The sequence below is a fragment of the Vicia villosa genome, unplaced genomic scaffold, assembly GCF_029867415.1.
Source record: "Vicia villosa cultivar HV-30 ecotype Madison, WI unplaced genomic scaffold, Vvil1.0 ctg.001278F_1_1, whole genome shotgun sequence".
NCBI lineage: Eukaryota > Viridiplantae > Streptophyta > Magnoliopsida > Fabales > Fabaceae > Vicia > Vicia villosa.
Genome location: NW_026705556.1, coordinates 139,310 through 165,252, shown reverse-complemented (window position 1 = coordinate 165,252; position 25,943 = coordinate 139,310). Strand labels below are relative to the sequence as shown.

Sequence of the window (25,943 nt, the reverse complement as noted above, 5' to 3'; positions counted from 1 at the left end):
ATGAGTCTGAATTATCAATTTGTTATGTCGATTGTTGTCTTTATTTGTATGACTTTGGTGAGGGGTTTTGATTGCTTTACTCCAAAGTGTATTCTGACTCAAAGCAATCATCTCAATCAAGCAAAGCTTGTTGCATATACTCCCACTAAATAATTTAACTTTCATATCTGATTGAGAAAAAGCAAAAAACTTTATAACCAGGGACTCTTCAATGGATACTTATCATCTTGCTATGTCTAATGGATTACTCCTTAATCACAATTATTAGTATTTATAAAGAAGGCTACTTCATACATTTGAAACCATCACTCTAAACAATATCAGTTTTTTTGTTGAATAGAACAAAATGGATAAAATAGGTTTTGCTAGTTTTGGCAGTAAGGCAAAGCCTTATGTATTGACAGTGGCAGTTCAACTTGGGTTTGCAGTAGCATCCATATTCGCCTTGGCCAGTTTCAATATTGGAATGAGTCGTTTTGTGTTCATTGTTTATCGCAATATCATTGCTGCAATTACTCTTGCACCTTTTGCATGGTTTTTTGAAAGGTGATATTCCCTTATTATTCTTTTATTTATTTATTTTTGTAGAATAAACTACAAATAGCCTATAAATTATCATTGTCTTTATTACTTAAATTATATAAATATAATAACTACTTTAATCTCTTACGTATACAAAATTCGCACGACTCAATTGTCTCTCAATAACTTAAACTTTTCAAAAGCAAATGTATTCGGCTTTTCCTATTTATAGTAACCGCTTTTCTTACAATTTTGCAGGAAAGCTAGGCCAAAGATGACTATGACTGTCTTTTTGCAGATAATGGCGCTCGCATTTTTGGAGTAATCAACTAAAATCTATATATATTGCTACATATTAATACTCTTGATAATCTAACATATATTCTTAGAATATATATTTTTTAAAGTTTAACTGCACGTTTCATTAGTTGTATAGTTTTATAGAAATATTGAAAGAATGAAAATAATAAATAATTATGGTAATAATAGAAAAAATAATACAAATAACTAATTGAAATTATAAAATAATTTATAATTGACTTAATTATTGTTTTGGTCCATTCACGAAATTGGTCTTTATATTTTAAATTTAAATAGTTTTAGTTCCCATATTTTTAATTTAAACAATTTTAATCCCCCTCTCATATTTTTGCACTCAAAATTAAGGATGTTTTCATTTTTTAAATAACAAAATACTTGTGAAAATGAGAGAACATCTTATATTAACATATTATGAACTTTATAAATAAAAGTATATGCTAAAAAAAAACGTGAGAGGGGACTAAAAATATTTGAATTTAAAATAAAATAACTAATTTCGTAAATTAAGCAAAATTGGGGGATTTAAATAGTAATTTAGCCTTTATAAATTGATGAGAACTAAAACTTTAATTTTATCACATTTAACTATGTAAATAGGTATCACAAATAGTATTAGTTTAGTTAAATTAATTATCAAAATAGTCATTAATAAAAAAATATTAATACACATTTAAGGCAATTTATTTATTAACCTTTTAAAAAGAATGTTAAATAATTTTTTTTATCTTTTAGTATAAAATAAATTTTTAAGTAGATTAATAGGTTTGATCAAATATAATAGATGTTTTTAACATATAATCAATAATATTTGAGATTTAACTTTTTATTAATGTGATTTATTTAAATAGAATGTGATTTAGTAGGAGATAATAAATATTTACAACTTTTTACATTAATGTATTTTATGTATCAACAATTATGTATCAACAATCTGTATCTATCTAGCTTAACTAATAAATAATGTACCCTATAGTTTAAGATACTAGAATGACTTTTGAGTAGATATTTCTCATAATATATGTTTTCTCTCTCTTTATGAATTCTTTTCCAAGAAACATATTTATGTTTTGAATAAAACTTAGATACAATTTTATAGCTGTGATTCTTACTATTTTTTACTAAAAATATGACAAGTTCTTACATATATGAAAAATGTTCTTTTTATTTTTATTCCTTAAATTATATTTTCATTAGAAAAAAAATTGTATCTAAGTTTGTTAATCAATCATAGGTGCATGTATAACAAAACACAAGTTGAGTAAACAGTGTGTAACAAAACACGACGTAGAAAATTTGTTTCATAATATATAATAAAGACTATGGTATACTATTGCAGGCCAGTGATTGATCAAGGATTCACTTTCTTGGGAATGCAATATACATCAGCTTCATTTACATCTATTCTATATAATAGTGTGCCTTCTATAACCTTTTTCTTAGCCGTAATTTTCAGGTAACTCCTAAAAAAAATTGATTATTACTATAATCATTTTAAACAAAAAATTACTAATCTTATAGTACCATTTATCAGGATTGAACAAGTAAATATTAAACAGATACGGAGCATAGCAAAGGTGATTGGGACATTAGTAACATTTTCAGGTGCATTATTGATGATAATTTACAAAGGCCCACAAATCCACCTTTTTTATTCTCCAAATAAAGCTCATCATCATGCTGGAAGTCACGATACTCAAACTCTAAAACATTGGGTCTCAGGAACACTCTTTTTATTATGTGGTTGTTTCGCTTGGTCGTCTTTCTTCATATTACAGGCAACTAACTATATATTATTCTCTTGTTCAATTTCGATACGCATCATCTGTTATGTTATATAACACACGATATGAATATGAATTGTGAATTGCAGTCGATAACGTTGAAAAAGTATCCGGCGGAAATGTCATTGTCTACGTTAATTTGCTTCGTCGGTGCTTTGGAAAGTAGCATCGTGGCGTTGGTGGCGGAGCATAACTCTGGTGCTCGAGTTTGGGCTCTTGGTTGGGACTTTAGACTCTATGGTCCTCTCTACATGGTTATAACTCTTTTTATTACTTACAAAGTTATAATGTTTTTATTCTTTGTCAACTCTTTTTATAACTCTATGGTCTTGTCTATTTCATAGTTACATCAATAAATATTTTCAATGACCATAAAAATTACAGGGAGTAGTTACATCAGGAATAACATATTATGTGCAAGGGTTGGTATTGCAAAGCAGAGGCCCTGTATTTTTCACAGCATTTAATCCTATTTGTATGATCGCCACTTGTGCTTTGGGCTCCTTCCTTTTCGGAGAACAACTCCATTTGGGCAGGTATATCTTACTAATAAGCAAGGCTTTATTATCCTATTTTTAGTTATTAGAAGCTCTGTATATATTTGTCTTAGTTTAACTGTGACAAAATAAATAAAGAATTTCATCATAATTTAACTGTGACAAATTTTAAAAATTTTGGTTTTTGGTTTGGTGAATAATTTTTCTCTTTATGGATAACAGTATCATTGGAGCTGTAATTATTGCAATAGGTCTTTATTCTGTGGTGTGGGGTAAAGCCAAAGACTATTCATCAGCTACTACTACTATGCCACCATCACCAGTTACAATGAAGCAAATTGAGGCAGAACAGCTTCCAATTACTTCATCTGATCATGTGTAACCGACACCAACTAATTATGTATGAATTTAAAGTCTGCTGCTGTTGCCTTAACTAAGAATATGCAATAGCTATCTATATTATCTCATGCTTGTGTTTTGGGTTACACATTCTGAAGGAGTATTATCATATTGCAACTATAGGCAGTAGTGTATGCATGCATATTTTTTCTGAAAGTATATGTACTTTTTTTCATGTCAAGATATTTTTGTCATTTTGTGTGGATTATTATTTTGCATCATTGTCTTTTTTTCACTACTACGGTAAACCCTTTACACAACGGTTGAAAAGGGATATCATCACGCGTGTCATACCGTTATTAAGTAGAGTGTGGTTGTAAGTTTGTTATTTCCTCCACGGTCTGGAAATCCTTATTGTAAGGCAGGGCGCGCACCACATATCACAATAGTTATTCTTATAAACCGTTGTGATATATACACATAGGTATTGAGTTTGAAACCTAGCAGTAGCAAATAATTTAAAACATTAATTACTTTTGATCACGGTTACAATAGATAACCGTTGTTGAAAGTACCAAGAGTTTATGATATAATATGTAGATTGTGAAAATTTTGGTAAGACAGACTCAGAATGTCATACGCAATGTCACGACACCTTTTCTGTCATCAGCTTAGCTGAGGTAGTACATACAGATCCCTCTAATTTTTATTACTTCTTGCATTCAGAAGTCCATGAGTGCCGGGATCATATTAGTTCAGTTAACACAAATAACTCTGCTTTGCAGAGGTTCTGTGACAGCACAGTCATTAAACCAAACAATGCAGAAACAAAAACAACACACAGAATTGTTCACCCAGTTCGGTTCTAACTAACCTACTCTAGGGGCAACCAAGTCAGGAAGGAAATCCACTATCAGTAGTCTTAGTTTGAAGCTAAACTCCCCCGTTTACAACTTCGCACTTAAACCCTACCCAATGCAATCTCTACCTAGGTTCTCCCTAGATATGGAATATCTCCTTTCCACTCCCAATCATAGCAATGATGTCTAGCAGTCAACAACTCAGTCACTGCATCGACAACCTAATTCCCAACATTCTAAACACAAATAAACACAATATCAACTTGAAGTTGCTTACAAGCTTCCTCCAAGAACAAACCTTCACTCATTGCTTCACAGCTTCTGAGTGATTACACTAAACCTCTCACCTACAGGTTTTGAGGCACAAATCAGTGACCATCCCACACACCGGGTGGTTCACCTACACGGTTAACCCTAGAGACTACATCTTCCTAGCTCTGGCAATTAGCTCTAAAAAATTAGGTTACAAAGATTTCTATTTATAACCTGATCCTAGTTGGACTTGGGCTTACAAATCGCAACACTTTTGTTGTTACAAATATGCAGAAAATATTCAGCTACAAATAAGGTCTTTTAATCCTGAGTTTCCTAAATTAGAAACTGATGAATCCAATCTTCTGATCTGATTCTTCCTGAATCTTCAATTATTCTTTTTACCTTTAAATATGCGCCACATAGGATTACATAATATTCACATAGAATATTCTGTATCTGTTAAGTACAAACTGAATCTTCCTTCTAGTTCTGCAGGCGCGATGTCATGAGTTGATGTCATGACATTCCTTCTAACATCTTGCTTAAATCTGTTTTGTTCTTTATAAACTTGCAAGATTCACATTATGACCATTTGCTGCTATTAAATGTTTTAGCCAAACATTAGACAATAATACAAGACAGACATAGCATCAACAATCTCCCCCTTTGGCTTATTTTGGCTAAAACTATTCTTGTAACAGTCAGCAGCAACTTAGACAACAAGGACTTGGTCATGTTTACTTTCAGTAGCAAAATCAGCATCTGTATCTCTCCCCCTTTTTAGCCATAATATGATAAAGACGGACAGTATGTCATATATTGCCATTGGATATAACGATTAATCCTGGGAGATACTTGTTGTCTGTGTCAAGAAATCCACTCCTAGATCGAGTTCTCAAGAGAACCAAGACTGGATTCTTGCCGTTATTCCTTGTAACTCAGAACATAAATCACAATTTGTGTTCATAACTCAGATCACAAATCACAACGAAAATGATTCCTATACTGAAGGTTGTATATAGTGGAACATCTTTGTTGTTATTGCAAAAAAACCCATGGTAGAGACCATCAACATCCCCAGCCCGTGTTTTTCTTTTTCTGAGATGGTTTTGGTACAGCAACCCATCACAATACCAAACCCATACTCGACTCACAAGAACGCACACGAACGACATTTTGAGAGAGTTTGATTTCTGCAATTCACGGAGATGCTATTATATAGCAAATGAAGATTGTAGGAATTAACGATGGTCTTTGGTCTTGTTCAATGGTCAAACGGTTAATTAGGAAACAATTCCAAAAGCTTTTACTCTTTCCAAAGCAGTTTTTGACTGTTTTTCTGATAGGAGTTATCTTGAATTACCAGTGCATGCATAGTCATTGAATGAACTTTACAACGACCGTTGATGTGTAGATAAACTTCAATTCAGATTTCCTTGTTTGACTGTGAAGATTCAATGTCTTTAAACATGTCATGACATTATGTCAGACATTGTCACTTTTCTTTCCTTCAGGCACATAGCCCAAGATTCTGTAAAAGATTAAGACAGAGTATCATTTGGACCAATTAACAGACTCCCTACTTACTCACTAGTCATAGACATAGACTTCTGTTGTTTTTGGACACCTTGAGACGGTTAGCACACAGCTACCTCATTGGTGTATAGAAGGAATAGTGGTTACCAATTGCACATGGTTAACTTGAACCATTCAAATAACTGACAAAAGTATCACATTTTCTTCATGATGTAAAAGTATTTTTAACCAAGAAGTTTCTCTTGACAAAAGAAGTTACTCCCCCTATCTGAGATAGTTTGAGCTCCCACAGACGGAATAAGCTTGAAATGATGAATGGAAAATATAAGACTCATCTTCATATCTTCAAGAGCCGCACCCTCTGTTCAACAATTCTGCTGAACACACTCATTATAGCAAATTTGTTCCTCACAGTAAACAATTACACCAGAAGTAGAATGTCATAACATTGTGTCTGACATTTGTACTACCATTATTTTCCACAAGTTTTATTCCCTTTTCTTTTCAACAGACCCTTGCCTAAGAACTTATCTCCTTTAGAAATGATCAACAGATGACCCCTTGATACTAAAATCACACACAGAGAGGTTGCCACAATCTCAACAAACAGAACTGTCACTCCTGGAATTTTGTTGAGCATAACCCTACCATGTTTGAATCAGATCATGGTCGGCTTAAGATACTTTGAAATCCTTCTTTATAAGGTGTTTTTCAATCTCACACATTGATTAACATACTCCTTGAACATAAGAGATTCTCCTTTATCCTTAGCTGTGTTGATCCGATCATAGAACTTTTGTCTTCATAGTCATCTTCACTAAGTGAAGTCTTCATCATGAAAGTAATTGTGTATGGCCATAACACATTACTTACATCCAGATCAGAACCTGCCCATTCTAATCCACATTATGTCCAAACTGTCACTCTAGACAATAATGTTGCTTTTTCAAACTTCTATATATTCCTAGTCCTTCTACTAGGGAATATGTGCTTTGTGATGTTGATACCTAAGACACAAGTTCATTGGAACTCAAACAAACTCTTGACTATCCATAGAGATAACACATCTCTATAGAGGACTTGGAACACAAGGAACGAATTGTGTTCATGACTCGAAACAAGACTCTTTATTCTTTACCAAACAGTTGTAAAGAATGACCTCAGACTTAACAATGCCTGAACACTACCCTTAAACCCTATGATTGACTCAAATAGACAATCATAACCTAGACTCTAGACACTTCTCATATTCGAAAGAAGAACATGAGGGACTCAAACAAGACTCAAACAAAACGAAAAGACTCTATAATCCTGAGCAATTTAAACAACATACCTGGACTTCACCCAAAGTCTTATTCAAGAAATGTTATTTGAGAACAAACTGCATCAGGTGTGTAACAGCCCGTTTTTTTTAGTATTTATTCTATTATAATATTTTATACTCTTTGGTGTGTTAATTAATTATTTAATCGTTATGAGATTTAATTATTAATTTAATTAATTAAACTTGAGTGCATTTGTGTTTAATAGAATTAATTAAGTTATTAGAGAGTTAGATTAATTGGGCCTATTTATTGGAGTGATAAGCAATTAGGGGGTGTTATTAATGTTAAAGCCCAATATAATAAATAAATATAGTAAGAGAGGAAATAAGGGGAGAAGCATCATTTTCATTTTCTGGTTCAAGAATAGAAGTGGAGGAGAGGAACAAGAAGAGGAAAGCTAGGGTTTTGGAGGAGAAATCAAGAGGTAAGGGGGAGAATCCCTAATCATTGTGGGCTAGTATAATAGAGTAATTGGTAGATTAACATTATTATTTATCCATAGTTGAAATTATAAATTACTTGTTTCTGAAATCTATTTAGTATATTTGGGTTTAATGAGGAACTGAAAATTTGGAAGGAAAGAACAAAGCCAATGGCGAAACAGTTTATTGGGCTCATATAGTTTTTGAATTCGGCAAATGAAAACCGGATGATGTCATAGTTATACACTAATGACGGACGGAAGTGGATAATCAATGGAGGATACCACTTACTGTGTAGCCATGACATACTTGCTTCGTTTCACATCTTTTTCTTTTATTTATCGCTATTGTTGCTGTATATGAATATGAACCAATAAAACATTCACTTGCTAGCTGATAACTAAGTAGAACATGGGCCACTAGCAATTGGTTGATTTGAAAACCTGTAGCATCTAATTTAATTTGGAACCGTGGAATCACCCATATAATTATAGGATGGGACAATACCACTGCTACTAACTGTTGCGCAGGGGAGGAAACGTGAACCACTTAATTTTCTTATGGATAGAACACATTCCTTGCTGACTAGTTTTTGGCCAAAAAGGAAAGTATACTTGTTTCATTTAAATGTCCCCTTTATTCATTTATTAGATTGATGATGTTATTTTGCTAAACATCACACGTGAGGTCACCTCACCACCTTATATTTTCTTTTATATAGAAATGCTACTACTGCTAGTGTTTAGATCAAATGGTAATGTAATCCAAGCACACACTATAGCGCATGGAAGGCCATGTTGGTGGCCATTGATCCAAATAAATATGTGAACCACCTTCACACTTCATTAATAGACATATATGATAAATATATTTAGATTAATTGGTAAATAGGCATGTTTGAATGGAATTGGCTTCTATGCAAGATAATATGTTCCTAATAAAAATAGTAGTTGGATTGTATTTCTATTATGGTCCTACAATTGAAATTTAGAAATAGCTAGATGATAAAAAAATACTAATGTCTTGTTGGTTTAATATGAAAGTGAGTAAAGCATATGAAATTGACAAATTGTGAGTTAGCATATGATAGTGTTAATTAATAGTGTTAATTGAAAAGGTGGATTTGAATTGTGTGTTGACTATTATATGTGAATAATGCTTATGTGATGAGAATGTGGTGTACAATATTGTGGATAATTCATAGAGTGGATTATTGTGATATGCTAAATATTAAGATGGTAGAGATGATCTTAATTGCATATGTTTGTTAACATTGTACATACATTCATATCATGGTGTGCCTTGAAACAAAGGTGGTTTGCTTTGAAACAAAAGCGAGGCTTAGATTCTAGAGTGAATCGGAAGCGGTAGACTATATGTTTACATTTTGGATGGGCTTTGGTCTTGTCCTGATCGGAAGCGTGGCTTGGATTCTAGATATTGAATCGGAAAGCGGTGAAACTTTGGGTTCACAATTCGGTACCACATGCATAGCGTCACATATCTTGCATTGAGTCACATTAAAATTATGCGATAATTGAGTATGTGAAGTTGGTGTAGTTGTGATATGTGTATGAGTTTGATAATTGAAAAACGAGTGAAGTTTGAATACATATTTGATGAAATGTATGAATATGTGATAATTATGATTGTGTACTTAATTGAGAATATAATAGTAGAATTGAAATATTATACTATTTAAGCTTGTTGTATACTCGATAACATGTGAAATATGGGTTGATTACTATTATCTACATGGTTATACATAGTATGATTAATTACTTGAAGTGTTGATTTAACCATTGTATTCCGTTATACTTTATTCATAATGGTTCATATTCTCACCCTTCTGTTTTAATGTTGCCCTCGTTTGGCGACATGCAGTTTCTGGAGTTTAGTAGCTCGTGCGGGACTTAGCCGGAGGTTCTTCCTTGGTTATTGGAGACTAGGTAGTGAGTCGATGCTCTGGTCATGTAACACTGGGTAGACTAGGTGTATTGAACTCATGTTATATTTGCGTATGTATTATGCTATGACTTGTGAACTTATTTATTGGTTATATGTCATTTGAGAGGCTTATAAGCCAAACCTTTTGATTATGTTTTATGTTGAATTGAGACCATTAGTCGATGTATGATCATGGTATGGGACATGAATCATTATGAATCACATGAGTATCATATTTTCCGCTGTGAATGCATATCCAGGTTAAATTGTGATTTTATTTTGAGTGTTATTAAAATGACCAGGTGTAGTATGTTGTGTAAATAAACGCTGTCAGTTTTTTTTCTTCTGGTTTTTAGTTCTTCTAAAAGCATCGATGTGACGCCCTTTTGAATTATATGCATGCTATTCTCTGATTATATGTTAAATATTTTGGGGAATAAAAAGGGGTGTTACATTAGTGGTATCAGAGCATGGTCGACCAGTTGGTCAATAGTCGTTAATGTTTTCCTATCTTGTTGTATATGATTTGTGTATCTGACACGATCAATACTGTTTGTCTGGTTGTTTGGTTGTTTAGGACGATGGTTGCAGGCAGGAATGATGACGCTATTGCTGAGGCATTGGCGATGTTGGCTGGTGCTATTGGTCAGATCCCTCCAGCGAATGCGGGTAACCGGAACAGGGATGATGACGAGTACCGTGCTTTAAGGAGATTCCAGAGGAACAATCCTCCTGTCTTTGAGGGTGAACATGAACCTGATAAAGCTCAAGCTTGGCTGAAGGCAATTGAGAAGATCTTTAGAGTTATGAACTGTACTGATGCTCAGAAAGTGCAGTTTGGTACTCATATGCTGGAAAAGGAAGCTGAAGATTGGTGGAACAACACTCTTCAGAGGTTTGAAGAAGATGGCATTGAGGTTACTTGGGATCTTTTCCGTGATGTCTTCTTAGAGAACTATTTTCCTGAAGATTGTCGTGGGAAGAAAGAGGTGGAGTTCCTTGAGTTGAAGCAAGGAAATGGTACTGTTGTTGTTTATGCTGCTAAGTTTCAGGAGCTTATCAAGTATTGTCCCCACTATAATACTGCTAATGCTGAGAGATCTAAATGTTTGAAGTTTGTGAATGGCTTGAGACATGACATCAAGAAGGCTATTGGTTACCAACAGATTACCCGTTTTACTGAATTGGTTAACAAGAGTCGGATTTATGATGAGGACAGTAGAGAGAGTGCTTCTCTCTACAAGAGTTTGAAAGGAAAGAATCAGGATCGTGGGAAACCGTATGATGACAAGAGGAAACAAGCTTGTTTTGGCCAGAAGCCAAGTTGGGGAGGATCTTCTACTCCACTTAAGTGCTTCAAATGTGGTGTTGAGGGTCATAAAGCTGCTGAGTGTAAGAAAGAGGTTACTACTTGTTTCAAGTGTGGCAAGTATGGTCACATAGCTACTAATTGTAGAGGTGGTTCGAATGTGACTTGTTTCAACTGTGGAGAGAAAGGTCACGTTAGTACAAAATGTGACAAGCCAAAGAAGGAGCAAGCAAAAGGAAAAGTGTTTGCATTGTCTGGTGCGGGAGCCACTACTGATGAGAGGCTAATTCAAGGTACGTGCTTCATTAATGGTACACCTTTGATTGCAATTATTGATACTGGTGCGACACATTCTTTCATTTCCTTGGATTGTGTTAGAAGATTGAATCTTGTATTATCCGATATGCGTAGAAGTATGGTTGTTGATACACCTGCTATGGGTTCTGTTTCTACTTCTTATGTATGTCTGAATTGTCCATTGAGTATCTTTGGTAGAGGTTTTGGGATCGACTTAGTTTGTCTTCCTTTAGAACAACTTGATGTGATTTTGGGCATGAATTGGTTGGAATTTAATCGTGTGTATATCAACTGTTTTGATAAGACGGTCATCTTTCCTGAGAACTGTATTAAAGAAGATTCATTCTTATCCGCTAAGCAAGTCGACGAATCAGTTCAAGATGGAGCTGAATTGTTTATATTGTTAGCAACCTTAGATGTACGCGATAAGAGAACCTTTGGGGAATTTCCGATAGTTTGTGAATTTACGGAGGTATTTCCTGATGATATCATTGATTTACCACCGGAACGAGAAGTTGATTTTTTGATTGATTTAGTTCCTAGAACTAGTCCTGTATCGATGGCTCCATATAGAATGTCCGCTTCTGAGCTGAAAGAGTTGAAGAGTCAACTTGAAGAGTGTTAGAACAAGATTTGTTCTGATCAATTATCTTAGTTTTGATGATAACAATAATATGAATTTTGCTTAAGATAATATGGTACTCTAATCCAATGCAATTTCCTTTTCAGGAAATATATAAAGAGTATGCATAATTCAGCGCTCAGAAGCTTTGTCTCAAAGGGTTCAGCATGCAACATCAGAACATGGTCTGGCAAGACATCAGAAGATGGTCGAAGCAGAATCAGAACATGGGTCTATGGAAGCATCAGAAGAACATGAGAACAGAAGCACTGAAGTTCTGATGGTATCACGCTCAGAAGCACTTCAAGGTCAGAAGATCAGAAGATGCTTTGCACCAAGCTGTTTGACTCTGATGATATTCAAACGTTGTATTCACAAACATCAGATCAGAAGGAAGTACAAGTGGCAAGCTACGCTGACTGACAAAAGGAACGTTAAAAGCTATTAAAGGCTACGTCAGTAGACACAGCGTGAACAAGGCTCGAGGTAGTTGACAAAAGCGTATAACATTAAATGCGATGCTGTACGGAACACGCAAAGCATTAATTGCACTCAACGGTCATCTTCTCCAACGCCTATAAATATGAAGTTCTGATGAGAAGCAAGGTTAACGATTCTGCACAAAAACAACTCATATTAACTTGCTGAAACTCTGTTCTATTCAAAGCTCAGAATCTTCATCTTCATCAAAGCTCACTACATTGCTGTTGTAATATATTAGTGAGATTAAGCTTAAACGTTAAGAGAAATATCACAGTTTGTGATTATAGCTTTCAAGAAGCAATTGTAATACTCTTAGAATTGATTACATTAAGTTGTAAGGAACTAGAGTGATCGTGTGGATCAGAATACTCTAGGAAGTCTTAGAGGTTATCTAAGCAGGTTGTAACTAGAGTGATCGTGTGGATCAGTATACTCTAGAAAGTCTTAGAGGGTATCTAAGCAGTTGTTCCTGGAGTGATCAGTGTGTGATCAGAAGACTCTGGAAGACTTAGTTGCTGACTAAGTGGAGAACCATTGTAATCCGTGCGATTAGTGGATTAAATCCTCAGTTGAGGTAAATCATCTCTGCGGGGTGGACTGGAGTAGTTTAGTTAACAACGAACCAGGATAAAAATAACTGTGCAATTTATTTTTATCTGTCAAGTTTTTAAAGCTACACTTATTCAAACCCCCCCTTTCTAAGTGTTTTTCTATCCTTCAATTGGCATCAGAGCGCCGGTTCTAAGGTGCAAGCACTTAACCGTGTTTAGAAAAGATTCAGGAAGAGAAAAACGCTTCAGTAAAAGATGGCTGGTGAATCTGAAAAATCTACACCTGCATCTACATCTGGCTCTGCTGAGCAACACAACGGTAACAATGGTTATACTAGACCGCCGGTATTTGATGGTGAAAACTTTGAATACTGGAAAGATAAACTGGAAAGTTACTTTCTTGGTCTAGATGGTGATCTATGGGATCTTCTGATGGATGGTTACAAACATCCAGTAAATGCCAGTGGCGTAAAGCTGACAAGGCAAGAAATGAATGATGATCAGAAGAAGCTTTTCAGGAATCATCATAAATGCAGAACTGTTTTGCTGAATGCTATCTCTCATGCTGAGTATGAGAAGATATCTAACAGGGAAACGGCCTATGACATATATGAGTCCTTGAAAATGACTCATGAAGGAAATGCTCAAGTCAAGGAGACTAAAGCTCTCGCTTTAATCCAGAAGTATGAAGCCTTCAAGATGGAGGATGATGAAGACATTGAAAAGATGTTTTCAAGATTTCAAACTCTTACTGCTGGATTGAGAGTTCTTGACAAGGGATACACCAAGGCTGATCACGTAAAGAAGATCATCAGAAGCTTACCCAGAAGATGGGGTCCTATGGTGACTGCATTCAAGATTGCAAAGAATCTGAATGAAGTTTCTCTGGAAGAGCTGATCAGTGCCTTGAGGAGTCATGAAATAGAGCTGGACGCAAATGAGCCTCAAAAGAAAGGTAAGTCTATTGCATTAAAATCCAATATCAAGAAATGCAATAACGCTTTTCAGGCCAGAGAAGAAGATCCTGAAGAATCAGAATCTGAAGAAGAAGATGAACTGTCCTTGATCTCCAGAAGACTGAATCAACTCTGGAAGAACAAGCAAAGGAAGTTCAGAAGCGTCAGAAGTTCAAAGAAATTTGAACGTGGAGAATCTTCTGATGACAGAAGATTTGACAAGAAGAAGGTCATGTGCTATGAATGCAATGAGCCTGGACACTTCAAGAATGAATGTCCAAAACTTCAGAAGGAAAATCCCAAGAAGAAGTTTCATAAGAAGAAAGGTCTTATGGAAACCTGGGATGAGTCAGAAGATGATTCAGACTCTGAAGATGAGCAGGCTAACTGTGCGCTGAAGGCGACAGAAGATGACGAATCAGAATCTACATCAGAATCAGATTCTGAAGAGGTATTTTCTGAACTTACTAGAGATGAGTTAGTTTCCGGTCTAACTGAACTTCTGGAACTCAAGTCTCAGATCAGTCTCAAATACAAAAAGCTGAAAAAGCTATTTGAATTTGAAACAAAGAAGCTTGAGTTGGAGAATTCTGAATTAAAAGAAAAACTTTTAAAATTATCCAATAATGTTGGATCTCCTTCTGATTCAGAAAAATCCACTCCCAGTCTAAACCATATTCTGAAAGAATATGATTTAAGTTTCAGGAAGTTCTTATCTAGAAGTATTGGCAGAAGTCAGCTAGCTTCTATGATATATGCTGTGTCTGGAAACAAAAGAGTCGGCATTGGTTTTGAGGGTGAAACCCCATACAAACTTGAACCAGTTGATGAAATGAAATTCACATACAAGCCATTGTATGATCAGTTCAAGTATGGCCACTCCCATGATATTAGGCACACTTCACATGCTCAAAGTTTTCACATAACACACACCAAAAAGCATGTGACACAACCTAGGAAATATCATGAAACTCACATCAAAAATTATCATGATGTTCCTCCTATTGCTTATAATGTTAAACCCAAGTTCAATCAGAACTTGAGAAAATCTAACAAGAAAGGACCCAAGAAGTTGTGGGTACCAAAGAAAAAGACTATTTCTTTTGCAGATTCTCTTGGCGACAAAGAAGATAAAAGTCAACATGACATGTCACCTGGACTCAAGTTGGTCTCAACACTTGAAGGGAAGAAGGACTGTCTTCCAAGTTCTGGTTCTTAAATCTGTTGAAGAAACTATGTTCGTAAGAGATCAGAAAAGAAAGTTTATTAGTCTGGAAACCATCTGTTTTGTTTGTTTCTAAAGCAATGATGTTTCGTTCTTATTTATTCTGAATGCTCTAAATGCTACAGAATATACAATATTGAAACATTGATTGTGAACGAATCAATAAATATCTGGTTTGATGATAAACTTGTTTCTAATGAAAAAAAGCAGCTTAAGAATTTCTGCAGATACAGTTTTGTCTTATCAGAAGCTGCGAAACAAAGAAGTGAATCTCCAGAAGCTGTGTATATCAGAAGTAATGGATCAGAAGATCATTCAGATTTATATCAGCACACTTCAGAAGGAGTGTTTCCAGAAGAGAAACTTGATCAATTCAGAAGCAATGATTGGAATCAGAAGGTGTAAAGCCTATCAAATATTTCACACCTGTCATCCATTATCTGATGATGAACACGTGTCTGTACGGTTAGTACAAAGCGTGCAGTTGAAAAGACGCCGACCTAGGTAACTGTTATAAATCATTTCATTTACCACGTTCTCTCTCCTTACGTCACTCATCATTTAATAAAATTGATTTCTTTTGATTCTGGAACTGTTCAGTTTATATTTCTTATTATTTTCTTTTTCAAATCCGTCTCTATATATTCTTTTCAAATCATCTCATATATTTTTTTTCGCTCCGTGTCTCTCCTTCCTCTTGCATACTCTCCTTTGAAATCTTCTTAGTCGTTTCTAAAACCCTAACCGAAAACCCAGAATTTGTTCCTCTTAGTTGTTCGTTCTGTTTCAATGGCTGCTTCCTCATCTCAAATTGTTGGTTCATCTACTCTTCTCCATATTCATAATGAAACAAACCAGGAACTCACCCCTGTTGTTGCATGCTCCATTCCTAAAGATGAATTGGAAGTTCTGTGTGAACTCATGGTTGACTTTGACAACATTGAAGAAAACCAATTTCACCTTAAAGAAGACATCATCTTTCAAGGATGGACCTCGTTGTTTGCTGAGTTCGTTGGTCCAGTTTATCCGGATCTTGTCAAGGAGTTCTGGGCACATGCTGTGGTTGCTCCAAAATCTATTCTTTCTTTCGTCCATGGAAAGTTTGTTGTTATTACTGAAAACATCCTAAGAATGATGTTTGATCTGAAAAACCCTGAAGGGGTTTTTGAGTTTGATCAAAGGGCAGATTTGGGAGATGTTCTATCCACTCTCTATCCAAATGTCAAGAAAACAAAACACGTCAAGGATTTGAGAGATGTCTACAGAATCTGGACAAAGATCCTTCTTGGGTGCTTCTACCATAGGAAAGGAACACATGCCTCGGATTTCATCAGTAATGATCAAAGGTATATTCTTTATTGCATTGCCACTCAGAAGAAGGTTGATGTGATTTACATTATCTTCAACCATATGTGGAAAGCAGTAAAGGATTCCAGAAACGCTTTCAGAAAAGAAAATGGTGGAACAATCATTCCTTTTGGTAGAATTATTACAAACCTTCTGGTGCATTCCAAGATTGTTGAGAGTCTGGAGTCTGAAGGTATTATCAAAGACCTTGCTGTCACCTCTGGAGCCTGTCTGAATGCTTTTTCTTTAAAGAAGATGAAAATAATTGACACTATCCTCAAAGTTCCTCAACCTCTAGCTGGAACAAGAATCAGAAGAAAACCAGTTCTAGCTGACTTTGAAACCTTCTTCAATAGTGAGGTACCTGAAGTCAGAACTAAGTATCTGAAGTCACAAAAAGAGGATAAGAGTCTTAAAGATCAAGACAAAGGTGCTCCTATTAAAGTGAATCGCAAGAAGGAAGCAAGAACCAAAAGAAAGTTTGATCATCCCTCCTTTAATCAAGTGAAGGTTGCAAAGAAAGTTGCTGCTACCACTAAAAATGAAGTAGTCCCAGAAGAAGTGATTGCAAAAGTTGTTAAGGCCGTATCTGCTGATTTTGAGAAGAATAAGAAGGAAGCTGAGAAGAAGAAAAAGAAGAAGAAGTCAAATAACAATGATGAGATTGTTGAAATTGTTAAGAAGAAGATAACCAGAAAAAGGAAGATGATTATTCAAAGCTCAGATGAAGAAAATACTGCTCAAGAGGCTGAGAATCAACCAGAAGTTCTGGCATATGTCAGAAGAAAAGAAATCGCTAGCGGCAAAGCAAAGATTATTGAAGAGCCGAAGAGTAAGAAGCAGAAGAAGACTGAGGATGTGACCAAAGCTTTTTTGAGAGGTTCCAAAGGTATATGCATTTCTGAACCTGATTCTGTTCCTGCTGTTCGTTCAGAAGTTGCACCAATAGAGGTTGTCCCTACACCTGAACCAGAAAAAGCCACATCAGAATCACCTGTCTTTGTCCATGTTCTTACACCTCCATCTTCTCCTATAACCTTTCCTTCCTCTCCACCTACCATAAATCCTGTTCTGGATATACCACCCCTTCAAACTCTCTTTCCATCTCAACCTTCTCTCAATGCCACCTTTGAACATACTCCCTCCACCTCTCAAAACAATCTTTGTGATTCTCCTCTTCCAACCTCTGCATCACATGAGCAGCTGCTCCGTGATTGCAACTACACTCCCAAGCCTCGTCCTGAAGCTGAAGTGGTAGTGTTAGATTCTGATAATGAAGTAGAATCTTCTTATAGGTTGGATAGAGAACCTCATCCGTACTTCACTTCCAACCCTGCCTTTTCAAAAACCCAAATAAAATTCCGCCATGTATATCCTATTGGTGTAGTTTTTGAAAACACAAAGAGGAATCTCAGAAGTACCTTTGATACTCTCAGAATTGCTGAAAGTTCTGGATTGAATGATGTTGCTATGCGGAACTTCTGGAGGATCTTTCGCAGAGAATCAGATGCTCTGTTCTTAGAACTTCAGGAAGCCTGTGTAGCTGCTGCCCCACGGCCTCGTGGAATTCTGAGGAATTATGAAGACTTCTGGTTTGCTAGTCTCAAAGGTAGACATCTGTTGGAAGAGAAGCCATTCTTGGATGAGATGGAACAATTAAGATTGGCTGCTGAAATGGAAGCAAATCCATGTAGGGATATGGTTATCTGGATTCCTGATTATCCTGTTCTGCTCGGAGACTTCAAGACTCTCTTTGACTATCTGAGGGAAAACCCTTCTGAGAAAGATCCAAGCTTGGTCATTCCAGAAGTTGTTGACCCACCAGAAGTTGAAGGTCCTTCTGCTCCCAGGAATCTAGCTGCCATTCTTCAGGCACTTGAGAATGGAGACTCGGAAATTCCTGCTGCAGAATATGGAGATGCTTCTATGCAAGAAGCAGATGCTGAAGATCATGTTGCTGAATCAGATCCTGTTGAGGAAATCCCTGCAAATGATCTATCCATAGAAGCTACAGATCAAGTTGCTATTCCTGTGGTTGAAAGCGGTGAAGCTTCTTCTGATGAATCTTCTCGTCTTGCAAGGACATTGGAAGAAATTCAGAGGAGACAGGATGAGCAAAGCTTACTCAATGATGAGTATAGAGCTTTCATGGTGAGGCAAGATGGACACAACAATGAGGTTCAAGAGATGCTGGCCAAGATCTTGTCAAGGCTAGGGCCATCTTAGATTGAGTCTGTGTTGTTTCTTTCTTTTCGTTGCATCTGTCTTTGTGCATCTGATCTTACTTATCTTCATGTACTTCTGTACCTGCTGTTTGAACTTCAATGAAATCATCTTCTTCCTCCGTGTGTTTCGTTTTGTGTGTCTCTGAATCTTTTTTGCTTTTTGATGATATGACAAAAAGGGGGAGAAATATGTGATAAATGATTTGATTTAATCAGTTGCCATTTTCTAACAAGAACTGCAAGTTCTATATGGTTTAAGTGTTTTGCAGGTATAAAGAAGTGAAGAGAATCTTCAAAGCAAACACCAGAAGCAAAACCATAAGAAGTGTTATTCTGTAAAAAGAATAAGCTCATGAAAACTGAAGCAAGCTGAGTGCTGTCAAGCTTCAGAAATCAGAAGCAAGAAAGAAGAATGAATCAGAAGCACTGACAAAATTCTATTTGCTCTGATACATTATTTTAGCCTATATGGCTCTGATACATATCATGTGTTCTAATATACATTTTATGTTCTGACTCGTTCATGCTGACTTTTGTCGTTTAGTTTTTGTTCTGTAACATTTCAGGATGTAGAGATGCTCAGATGATGCTCTGGTACATTCAACAATGTTCTGATACAAATCTAGCATGAAGTGAAGTTGGTAGAAATTCAAAGCTCTGAAGCTATCCGAGGGAAGCAGAAATCAGAAGCTGTGAATGTTCTAAAGATCCAGAAAACTCAAGTTCTGAAGCTGTCCTAAATGGAAGCAGAAATCAGAAGCTGTGAATGTTCAGAAGATCAAAGAAATTCAAGTTCTGAAGCTGTCCTAGATGGAAGCAGAAGTCAGAAGCTGTGAATGTTCAGAAGATCAAAGAAATTCAAGTTCTGAAGCTGTCCTAGATGGAAGCAGGAATCAGAAGCTGTGAGTGTTCTAGGGATCTAAAGAAATTCTAGTTCTGAAGCTGTCCAATGGAAGCAGAAGTCAGAAGCTATGAATTCTCTGAAGACAGAAGCTTATGTGATCGTCTCTACCGAAATAATCAGGGAAGTCTTTTATTAAAGTTCTTCGAGTATTTATTTCAGGGGGAGATTATTTATCTCAGGGGGAGATTGTTAATCTCAGGGGGAGACATATTCATATGCTTATGCTATAGCTGTGTAATTTGTCTTTTGCCGTCTGCTCTTTCTGATCGCAAATTCATATCATTTATATATGTTTTTGTCATCATCAAAAAGGGGGAGATTGTTAGAACAAGATTTGTTCTGATCAATTATCTTAATTTTGATGATAACAATAATATGAATTTTGCTTAAGATAATATGGTACTCTAATCCAATGCAATTTCCTTTTCAGGAAATATATAAAGAGTATGCATAATTCAGCGCTCAGAAGCTTTGTCTCAAAGGGTTCAGCATGCAACATCAGAACATGGTCTGGCAAGACATCAGAAGATGGTCGAAGCAGAATCAGAACATGGGTCTATGGAAGCATCAGAAGAACATGAGAACAGAAGCACTGAAGTTCTGATGGTATCACGCTCAGAAGCACTTCAAGGTCAGAAGATCAGAAGATGCTTTGCACCAAGCTGTTTGACTCTGATGATATTCAAACGTTGTATTCACAAACATCAGATCAGAAGGAAGTACAAGTGGCAAGCTACGCTGACTGACAAAAGGAACGTTAAAAGCTATTAAAGGCTACGTCAGTAGACACAACGTGAACAAGGCTCGAGGTAGTTGACAAAAGCGTATAACATTAAATGCGATGCTGTACGGAACACGCAAAGCATTAATTGCACTCAACGGTCATCTTCTCCAACGCCTATAAATATGAAGTTCTGATGAGAAGCAAGGTTAACGATTCTGCACAAAAACAACTCATATTAACTTGCTGAAACTCTGTTCTATTCAAAGCTCAGAATCTTCATCTTCATCAAAGCTCACTACATTGCTGTTGTAATATATTAGTGAGATTAAGCTTAAACGTTAAGAGAAATATCACAGTTTGTGATTATAGCTTTCAAGAAGCAATTGTAATACTCTTAGAATTGATTACATTAAGTTGTAAGGAACTAGAGTGATCGTGTGGATCAGAATACTCTAGGAAGTCTTGGAGGTTATCTAAGCAGGTTGTAACTAGAGTGATCGTGTGGATCAGTATACTCTAGAAAGTCTTAGAGGGTATCTAAGCAGTTGTTCCTGGAGTGATCAGTGTGTGATCAGAAGACTCTGGAAGACTTAGTTGCTGATTAAGTGGAGAACCATTGTAATCCGTGCGATTAGTGGATTAAATCCTCAGTTGAGGTAAATCATCTCTGCGGGGGTGGACTGGAGTAGTTTAGTTAACAACGAACCAGGATAAAAATAACTGTGCAATTTATTTTTATCTGTCAAGTTTTTAAAGCTACACTTATTCAAACCCCCCCTTTCTAAGTGTTTTTCTATCCTTCAAAGAGTTGCTTGAGAAGAGATTTATTCGTCCTAGTGTATCGCCGTGGGGCGCACCTGTTCTATTGTTCAAGAAGAAAGAAGGTTCGATGATGAGACTATGTGTTGATTATAGACAATTGAACAAAGGGACAATTAAGAACCGATATCCACTTCTGAGAATTGATGACTTGATGGATCAGTTGGTTGGAGCATGTGTGTTTAGCAAGATTGATTTGAGGTCTGGTTATCATCAGATTCGCGTTAGAGCAGAGGATATTCAGAAAACTCCTTTTCGGACGAGGTATGGTCATTACGAATATGCTGTGATGTCGTTTGGTGTGACTAATGCACCTGGCGTGTTCATGGAATATATGAATAGGATCTTTCATGACTACCTGGATAAGTTTGTTGTAGTATTCATTGATGACATCTTGATTTACTCTAAGAGGGAGGAAGAGCATGCTGAGCACTTGAGGGTAGTTTTATCCGTGTTGAAAGAAAAGAAGTTGTTTGCTAAGCTATCTAAATGTGAGTTTTGGTTAAGTGAAGTAAGCTTTCTTGGACATGTGATTTCAAGTGGTGGTATTTCTGTTGATCCTTCGAAGATTGAGGCTGTATCTCAATGGGAAGCTCCTAAGTCTGTTGCTGAGATTAGAAGTTTTCTTGGATTGGCTGGTTATTACAGGAAGTTCATTGAGGGATTTTCTAAGTTGTCGTTACCATTAACGCAATTGACTAGGAAAGGGCAAGCCTTTATTTGGACTTCGCAATGTGAAGAGAATTTCCAAGAACTTAAGAGAAGATTGACTTCCGCTCCCATTTTGATTTTACCGGATCCGTTAGAACCTTTCGTGGTATACTGTGATGCTTCTTTGTTGGGATTGGGAGGTGTTCTAATGCAAAAGGGGCAAGTTGTAGCTTATGCTTCAAGGCAACTCAAAGTTCATGAGAGGAATTATCCTACACATGATTTGGAGTTAGCAGCTGTGGTGTTTGTGTTAAAGCTCTGGAGACATTATTTGTTTGGATCAAGGTTTGATGTGTTTAGTGATCACAAGAGCTTGAAGTACTTGTTCGATCAGAAAGAGTTGAATATGAGACAAAGAAGATGGTTGGAATTCTTGAAAGACTATGATTTTAGTTTAAACTACCATCCTGGTAAGGCAAATGTGGTAGCCGATGCATTGAGTAGGAAGTCATTGCACATGTCTATGTTGATGGTTCAAGAGTTTGAATTGTTGGAACAATTTAAAGACTTGAGTTTGTTATGCGAAGAGACTTCTAGTGGTGTGAAGCTTGGTATGTTGAAGCTTACTAGTGGTATTTTGGATGAGATTCAAGAGGGACAGAAATCTGATTTGAGTTTGGTTGATTGATTCACATTGATTAATCAAGGCAGAGGTGGTGACTTTCGGATTGATGAGAATGGTATTATGAGGTGTCGTGATTGGGTTTGTGTCCCAGATGTTGCGGACTTGAGAAAGAGGATTCTTGAGGAAGGGCATCGAAGTGGTTTGAGTATTCATCCTGGCACTACTAAAATGTATCAAGATTTGAGGAAGATGTTTTGGTGGCAAGGTATGAAGAAGGATATAGCGGAATTTGTGTATTCTTGTTTGACTTGTCAAAAGTCAAATATTGAACATCAAAAACCGTCTGGTTTGATGCAACCGTTAACTATTCCCAAGTGGAAGTGGGATAGTATCTCGATGGATTTTGTTTCAGGTTTGCCGAGGACATCGAGTAATTGTGAGGCAATTTGGGTCGTTGTGGATAGATTGACTAAATGTGCTCATTTTATTCCGATGAGGATGGATTATTCGATGGAGAGACTTGCTAAGTTATACATCGAGAGGATTGTGTGCTTGCATGGCATTCCGTCGAACATTGTTTCGGATAGAGATCCGAGGTTTACTTAGAGATTTTGGGAAGGATTGCGAAGCGCATTGGGTACGAAGTTGCGTTTGAGTTCAGCGTATCATCCGCAAACTGATGGTCAAACGGAGAGGACTATTCAGTCACTTGAGGATCTCTTAAGGTCTTGTGTTCTGGAACAAGGAGGAAATTGGGATAGTTTCTTACCTTTGATCGAGTTTACTTATAACAACAGTTTTCATTCAAGTATTGGAATGGCACCTTTCGAAGCGCTTTATGGTAGGAGGTGTACAACTCCTTTGTGTTGGTATGAGATGGGAGAGAGTGTTGTGGTTGGACCCGAATTGATTCAAGAGACTACGGATAAGATTAAGATGATTCAAGAGAAGATAAAGGCTTCTCAAAGCCGCCAAAAGAGTTACCATGATAAGGAAAGGAAGGCTCTTGAGTTTGAGAAGGATGATCATGTGTTTCTTCGTGTTACGCCAATAACGGGAGTTGGTAGAGCGTCGAAGTCGCGTAAGTTAACGCCACGTTTTATTGGTCTCTACCAGATTTCGAAAAGGGTGGGTGAAGTGGCTTATCGTATAGCGTTGCCACCGTCTCTTTCTAATCTCCATGATGTGTTCCATGTGTCTCAATTGAGGAGATATATTGCGGATCCATCGCATGTTGTTCAGTTGGATGATGTTCAAGTAAGAGATAATTTGACGGTTGATACAACACCTATGCGGATTGAGGATCGTGAAGTGAAGAAGCTTCGTGGCAAGGAAATTGCTTTGGTGAAAGTGGTATGGGGTGGAGTCGCCAATGGCAACATCACTTGGGAACTCGAGGATAAGATGAGGGAATCGTATCCGGAGTTATTCGTTTGAGGTAATTTTCGAGGCCGAAAATCTTTTAAGTTGGGGAGAGTTGTAACAGCCCGTTTTTTTTAGTATTTATTTTATTATAATATTTTATACTCTTTGGTGTGTTAATTAATTATTTAATCGTTATGATATTTAATTATTAATTTAATTAATTAAACTTGAGTGCATTTGTGTTTAATAGAATTAATTAAGTTATTAGAGAGTTAGATTAATTGGGCCTATTTATTGGAGTGATAAGAAATTAGGGGGTGTTATTAATGTTAAAGCCCAATATAATAAATAAATATAGTAAGAGAGGAAATAAGGGGAGAAGCATCATTTTCATTTTCTGGTTCAAGAATAGAAGTGGAGGAGAGGAACAAGAAGAGGAAAGCTAGGGTTTTGGAGAAGAAATCAAGAGGTAAGGGGGAGAATCCCTAATCATTGTGGGCTAGTATAATAGAGTAATTGGTAGATTAACATTATTATTTATCCATAGTTGAAATTATAAATTACTTGTTTCTGAAATCTATTTAGTATATTTGGGTTTAATGAGGAATTGAAAATTTGGAAGGAAAGAACAAAGCCAATGGAGGAACAGTTTATTGGGCTCATATAGTTTTTGAATTCGGCAAATGAAAACCAGATGATGTCATAGTTATACACTAATGACGGACGGAAGTGGATAATCAATGGAGAATACCACTTACTATGTAGCCATGACATACTTGCTTCGTTTCCCATCTTTTTCTTTTATTTATCGCTACTGTTGCTGTATATGAATATGAACCAATAATACATTCACTTGCTAGCTGATAACTAAGTAGAACGTGGGCCACTAGCAATTGGTTGATTTGAAAACCTGTAGCATCTAATTTAATTTGGAACCGTGGAATCACCCATATAATTATAGGATGGGACAATACCACTGCTACTAACTGTTGCGCAGGGGAGGAAACGTGAACCACTTAATTTTCTTATGGATAGAACACATTCCTTGCTGACTAGTTTTTGGCCAAAAAGGAAAATATACTTGTTTCATTTAAATGTCCCCTTTATTCATTTATTAGATTGATGATGTTATTTTGCTAAACATCACACGTGAGGTCACCACCTTATATTTCCTTTTATATAGAAATGCTACTACTGCTAGTGTTTAGATCAAATGGTAATGTAATCCAAGCACACACTGTAGCGCATGGAAGGCCATGTTGGTGGCCATTGATCCAAATAAATATGTGAACCACCTTCACACTTCATTAATAGACATATATGATAAATATATTTAGATTAATTGGTAAATAGGCATGTTTGAATGGAATTGGCTTCTATGCAAGATAATATGTTCCTAATAAAAATAGTAGTTGGATTGTATTTCTATTATGGTCCTACAATTGAAATTTAGAAATAGCTAGATGATAAAAAAATACTAATGTCTTGTTGGTTTAATATGAAAGTGAGTAAACCATATGAAATTGACAAATTGTGAGTTAGCATATGATAGTGTTAATTAATAGTGTTAATTGAAAAGGTGGATTGGAATTGTGTGTTGACTATTATATGTGAATAATGCTTATGTGATGAGAATGTGGTGTACAATATTGTGGATAATTCATAGAGTGGATTATTGTGATATGCTAAATATTAAGATGGTAGAGATGATCTTAATTGCATATGTTTGTTAACATTGTACATACATTCATATCATGGTGTGCCTTGAAACAAAGGTGGTTTGCTTTGAAACAAAAGCGAGGCTTATATTCTAGAGTGAATCGGATGCGGTAGACTATATGTTTACATTTTGGGTGGGCTTTGGTCTTGTCCGGATCGGAAGCGTGGCTGGGATTCTAGATATTAAATCGGAAAGCGGTGAAACTTTGGGTTCACAATTCGGTACCACATGCATAGCGTCACATATCTTGCATTGAGTCACATTAAAATTATGCGATAATTGAGTATGTGAAGTTGGTGTAGTTGTGATATGTGT

At 36.1% G+C, this 25,943-nt stretch overlaps 2 protein-coding genes across 2 annotated transcripts; both read left to right on the top strand.

Moving 5' to 3' along the window:
• The first annotated feature begins 240 nt into the window (after positions 1-240).
• On the top strand, positions 241-3,728 carry LOC131634277 (WAT1-related protein At4g08290-like). Its single transcript, XM_058904924.1, has 7 exons — positions 241-546; positions 781-843; positions 2,180-2,296; positions 2,375-2,618; positions 2,714-2,878; positions 3,009-3,160; positions 3,344-3,728. The coding sequence occupies exons 1-7, from the start codon at positions 347-349 to the stop codon at positions 3,501-3,503; spliced, it is 1,101 nt and encodes a 366-aa protein (XP_058760907.1). The 5' UTR covers positions 241-346; the 3' UTR covers positions 3,504-3,728.
• Positions 3,729-10,386: 6,658 nt separating this feature from the next.
• Positions 10,387-11,654, top strand: LOC131634282 (uncharacterized). Its single transcript, XM_058904928.1, has 3 exons — positions 10,387-10,794; positions 11,002-11,307; positions 11,610-11,654. The coding sequence occupies exons 1-3, from the start codon at positions 10,387-10,389 to the stop codon at positions 11,652-11,654; spliced, it is 759 nt and encodes a 252-aa protein (XP_058760911.1).
• The last annotated feature ends 14,289 nt before the right edge of the window (positions 11,655-25,943 follow it).